This window comes from Mangifera indica, chromosome 6 (genome assembly GCF_011075055.1).
Source record: "Mangifera indica cultivar Alphonso chromosome 6, CATAS_Mindica_2.1, whole genome shotgun sequence".
Classification (NCBI taxonomy): Eukaryota; Viridiplantae; Streptophyta; class Magnoliopsida; order Sapindales; family Anacardiaceae; genus Mangifera; species Mangifera indica.
Genome location: NC_058142.1, coordinates 2,668,424 through 2,672,336, shown reverse-complemented (window position 1 = coordinate 2,672,336; position 3,913 = coordinate 2,668,424). Strand labels below are relative to the sequence as shown.

Sequence of the window (3,913 nt, the reverse complement as noted above, 5' to 3'; positions counted from 1 at the left end):
ACACCACAGTCCTCACACTTTCCCTCACTGCCAGCACAATACGACGATGAACTTTCTTCTTCTTGTTCTTCTTCTCATTCTCTTCTTGGTTTTCCCTTTCCCTGCATTTTCTCTAAACCAAGAAGGCCTCTACCTGCAGCGCATTAAGCTTGGGTTTTCCGACCCCGATTCCTCCCTTTCCTCCTGGGCCAACTCGCATGATGAGACTCCGTGTTCGTGGCACGGTATTACCTGCGACTCACGCATTCACTCTGTCACCGCCATTGACCTTTCCAACGCCAACATTGGCGGTCCTTTTCCTTCTCTCTTTTGCCGTCTTCAAAACCTCACTTTCCTTTCGCTCAACAACAACTCCATCAACGGCACTCTTCCTGACGACATTTCCATTTGTCAGAGTCTTGAACACCTAGAACTTGCCCAGAATTTTCTCACTGGTACACTTCCTCACACTTTAGCTCATCTTCCTAACTTGAAATATCTCGATTTAACGGGAAACAATTTCTCTGGTGAAATTCCTCAAAGTTTCGGCAGCTTTCAAAAACTCGAGGTTATTTCTCTTGTCTACAACCTTATAAATGGGACCATCCCGCCATTTTTGGGAAATATTACTTCTCTTAAAGTGCTCAATTTGTCTTACAACCCCTTTTTGCCGAGTCTGATTCCGCCAGAGCTTGGTAATTTGACGAATTTGGAGATTCTTTGGCTTTATGAGTGCAATTTAGTGGGTGAGATTCCTGACTCTCTGGGGCGACTCGGTAAACTCGCTCTTTTGGACCTGGCGCTAAACAATCTAGTTGGTAACATCCCGAGTTCACTTTCTGAGTTGAGCAGTATAGTTCAAATTGAGCTGTACAACAACTCATTAACCGGAAACTTGCCGGCAGGATGGTCTAAATTGACCAATCTCAGACTGCTCGACTTCTCAATGAACGGCTTGACTGGGCCAATTCCTGACGAGTTGACTCGGTTACCGCTGGAAAGTCTCAATCTTTACGAGAATCGGTTCGAAGGGAAGTTGCCGGAAAGTATCGCTTACTCACCGAATTTGAATGAACTCAAACTGTTCCAAAATCAACTCAGTGGCGACTTACCCCGAGATCTCGGCAAAAAATCACCGCTCAAATTGATTGACGTGTCGAACAACCACTTTACCGGCGAAATACCGGCGGGTTTATGCGAAAAAGGCGAGCTTGAAGAGTTGTTATTGAGATATAACAAATTCTCCGGTCAAATACCGGAAAGTTTAGGTGAATGCAGGAGCTTGACACGCATTCGGCTAGGTTCCAACCGGTTATCTGGTGAGGTGCCTCTGCATTTCTGGGGACTTCCTCACGTATACTTGCTTGAGCTCAATGACAATTTTCTTTCCGGTGAAATTTCTAAAACGATTGCTGGAGCAGCTAATCTCTCCCAGTTGATTATAAACGACAATAATTTTAGTGGATCATTGCCTGAAGAGATTGGTTTCTTGAAAAACCTTCTTGTCATTTCTGGTGGTGAGAATAAGTTTAGTGGGCACCTGCCGGAGAGTTTCACAAATCTTGATGAGTTAGGAACTCTTAAGCTTGATAGTAATGATTTATCAGGTGAGTTACCGAGACAGGTTCATTCTTGGACTAAACTAAACGAGCTTAACTTAGCTAATAATGGGTTTGAAGGGAAGATTCCTGATGATATTGGAAGTTTGTCTGTGTTAAATTATCTTGATTTGTCCAATAACCGTCTTTCCGGGAAGATCCCCGTTGGGTTACAGAATTTGAAGCTTAATGAGCTTAATCTTTCCAATAATAGGCTTTCTGGGAAGCTTCCACCGATGTTTGCTAAAGAAATGTATAGGAATAGCTTCCTTGGTAATCCCGGTTTGTGTGGAGATTTGGAGGGTTTGTGTGATGGTAGCGGTGTGGAAAAGAATAGAGGTTATGTATGGTTACTGAGGTCTATTTTTATACTTGCTGCCTCAGTGTTTGTTTTTGGTTTGGTTTGGTTTTACTTGAAGTACAGAAGATTTAAGAGTTCAAAAGCTATTGATAAGTCAAAATGGACGGTGATGTCATTCCATAAACTGAGTTTCAGTGAGTATGAGATCTTAGATGGGCTTGATGAAGATAATGTGATAGGAACTGGATCTTCTGGGAAAGTGTATAAGGTTGTACTTAGCAATGGAGAGGCTGTTGCCGTGAAGAAGCTCTGGGGAGGGGTTAGAACAGAATGTGAAAGTGGTAGTGATGAGAAAGGTCTGGCTCAAGGTCACCTTCAAGAAGATGGGTTTCAAGTTGAGGTTGAGACTTTGGGGAAGATTAGGCACAAGAACATTGTTAAGCTCTGGTGCTGCTGTACGACCAGGGATTGCAAGCTTTTGGTTTATGAGTACATGCCAAATGGTAGCTTGAGTGATTTGCTGCATAGTAGTAAGGGAGGATTGTTGGATTGGCCAACAAGGTACAAGATAATTGTTGATGCAGCTGAGGGACTTTCTTATTTGCATCATGATTGTGTTCCTCCAATTGTGCATAGAGACGTTAAGTCTAACAATATCTTGTTGGATGGGGATTTTGGTGCCCGAGTGGCAGATTTTGGTGTAGCCAAGGTTGTTGATTCAAGTGGAAAGCCCAAATCAATGTCTGCCATTACTGGTTCCTGTGGTTACTTTGCGCCAGGTTAGTGAGTGAATTTCTGGGTTACATATTTTATTTTAATCTTCTTATCTTGAATTGGAATCGTGTATCATTTTTTTAGATACATTCGATATGCTAACTTTTTTATAAGCTTATCAGTGATTACCTAATTTTGCTAATGATAGACGTCTGCCACTTATTCTGATGCGAAATTTCTGTCAGTCAGATTTGCTAAAATTTTTAGTATGCAATGGATAATTTGCACCATCTATTCATAAGTTTGTTTGCTTTTGTAGCGATCATATATTCATTAAGGTTTTATTTTCTATGAACGAATGAGCTTTTCTATTTCCAAATGTGCTATGCATTTTGCAAACTATGTTTTTAAGAGTTTTCTGAGTTACATTTAAGCTAATTCCTTTTCATAAATTTGTTGCAGAGTATGCCTACACGCTTCGTGTGAATGAGAAGAGTGACATATACAGTTTTGGGGTTGTCATCCTTGAATTAGTCACTGGGAGAAGACCAATCGATCCTGAGTTTGGAGAGAAGGATTTGGTCAAGTGGGTTTGTACCAATTTGGAACAGAAAGGAGCGGAGCACGTTCTTGATCCCAAACTTGATTCATGTTATAAGGAGGAAATATGCGAGGTCCTCAACATTGGACTCCTTTGCACTAACCCACTGCCTGTCAACCGCCCTGCAATGAGGAGGTTGGTGAAGATGCTACAAGAGGTGGGTGGAGACAGCCAGCACAAAACTGCTAAAAAGGATGGTAAATTGTCACCTTATTACTATGAAGATGCCTCAGATAAGGGAAGTGTAGCTTGAGAACTTTTTCTCTAGGTTTTGTTTGAAAAGCATGGTTGTCTTAGGAGTGACATAAACTCCTAGCTTTTTCTGTTCTTAAGCTAACTTATCGATTTTCATTCCGCTTGGATTTGCTTCATAGGGTGTCGAGGAAACGGGGAAAGAAAGGAAAAAAATGGGAATGGTTAAGGTGTTGATGTAAAGTTATCATTAACCCTGATAGGGTTTAATCTTACAGCTGCTTTGCTTTGGAATATCACGTGTAGACTGTGTTTGGTGATGGTGATTTTTCTCTGGCAATGCCCAGGTGCATGCTGGCCATGGGAACTTGTGGCCTCAATTATAATACTGTAGTAAAAATTCTACAACTTCTATTAAATAGAAATGAATGAAAGGTCTCCAGTGGAACCTCAAAAATGATGCCTATGTAGCTTTGGTAGTTGGCATGATATTCCAGGCTTTATACTTTGAGTCAACCCTCCGCTGCG

General features: G+C 41.6%; 1 protein-coding gene across 1 annotated transcript; it reads left to right on the top strand.

The window, feature by feature from the left end:
- LOC123219172 (receptor-like protein kinase HSL1) lies at positions 1-3,679 on the top strand. Its single transcript, XM_044640952.1, has 2 exons — positions 1-2,657; positions 3,055-3,679. The coding sequence occupies exons 1-2, from the start codon at positions 47-49 to the stop codon at positions 3,444-3,446; spliced, it is 3,003 nt and encodes a 1,000-aa protein (XP_044496887.1). The 5' UTR covers positions 1-46; the 3' UTR covers positions 3,447-3,679.
- Positions 3,680-3,913: the final 234 nt, after the last annotated feature.

Coding starts and splice junctions, on each gene's coding strand:
- LOC123219172 (XM_044640952.1), top strand. CDS start 47: ATGAACTTTCTTCTTCTTGTTCTTCTTCTCATTCTCTTCTTGGTTTTC. Junction 2,658..3,054: donor CTGTGGTTACTTTGCGCCAG/GTTAGTGAGTGA, acceptor AATTTGTTGCAG/AGTATGCCTACACGCTTCGT.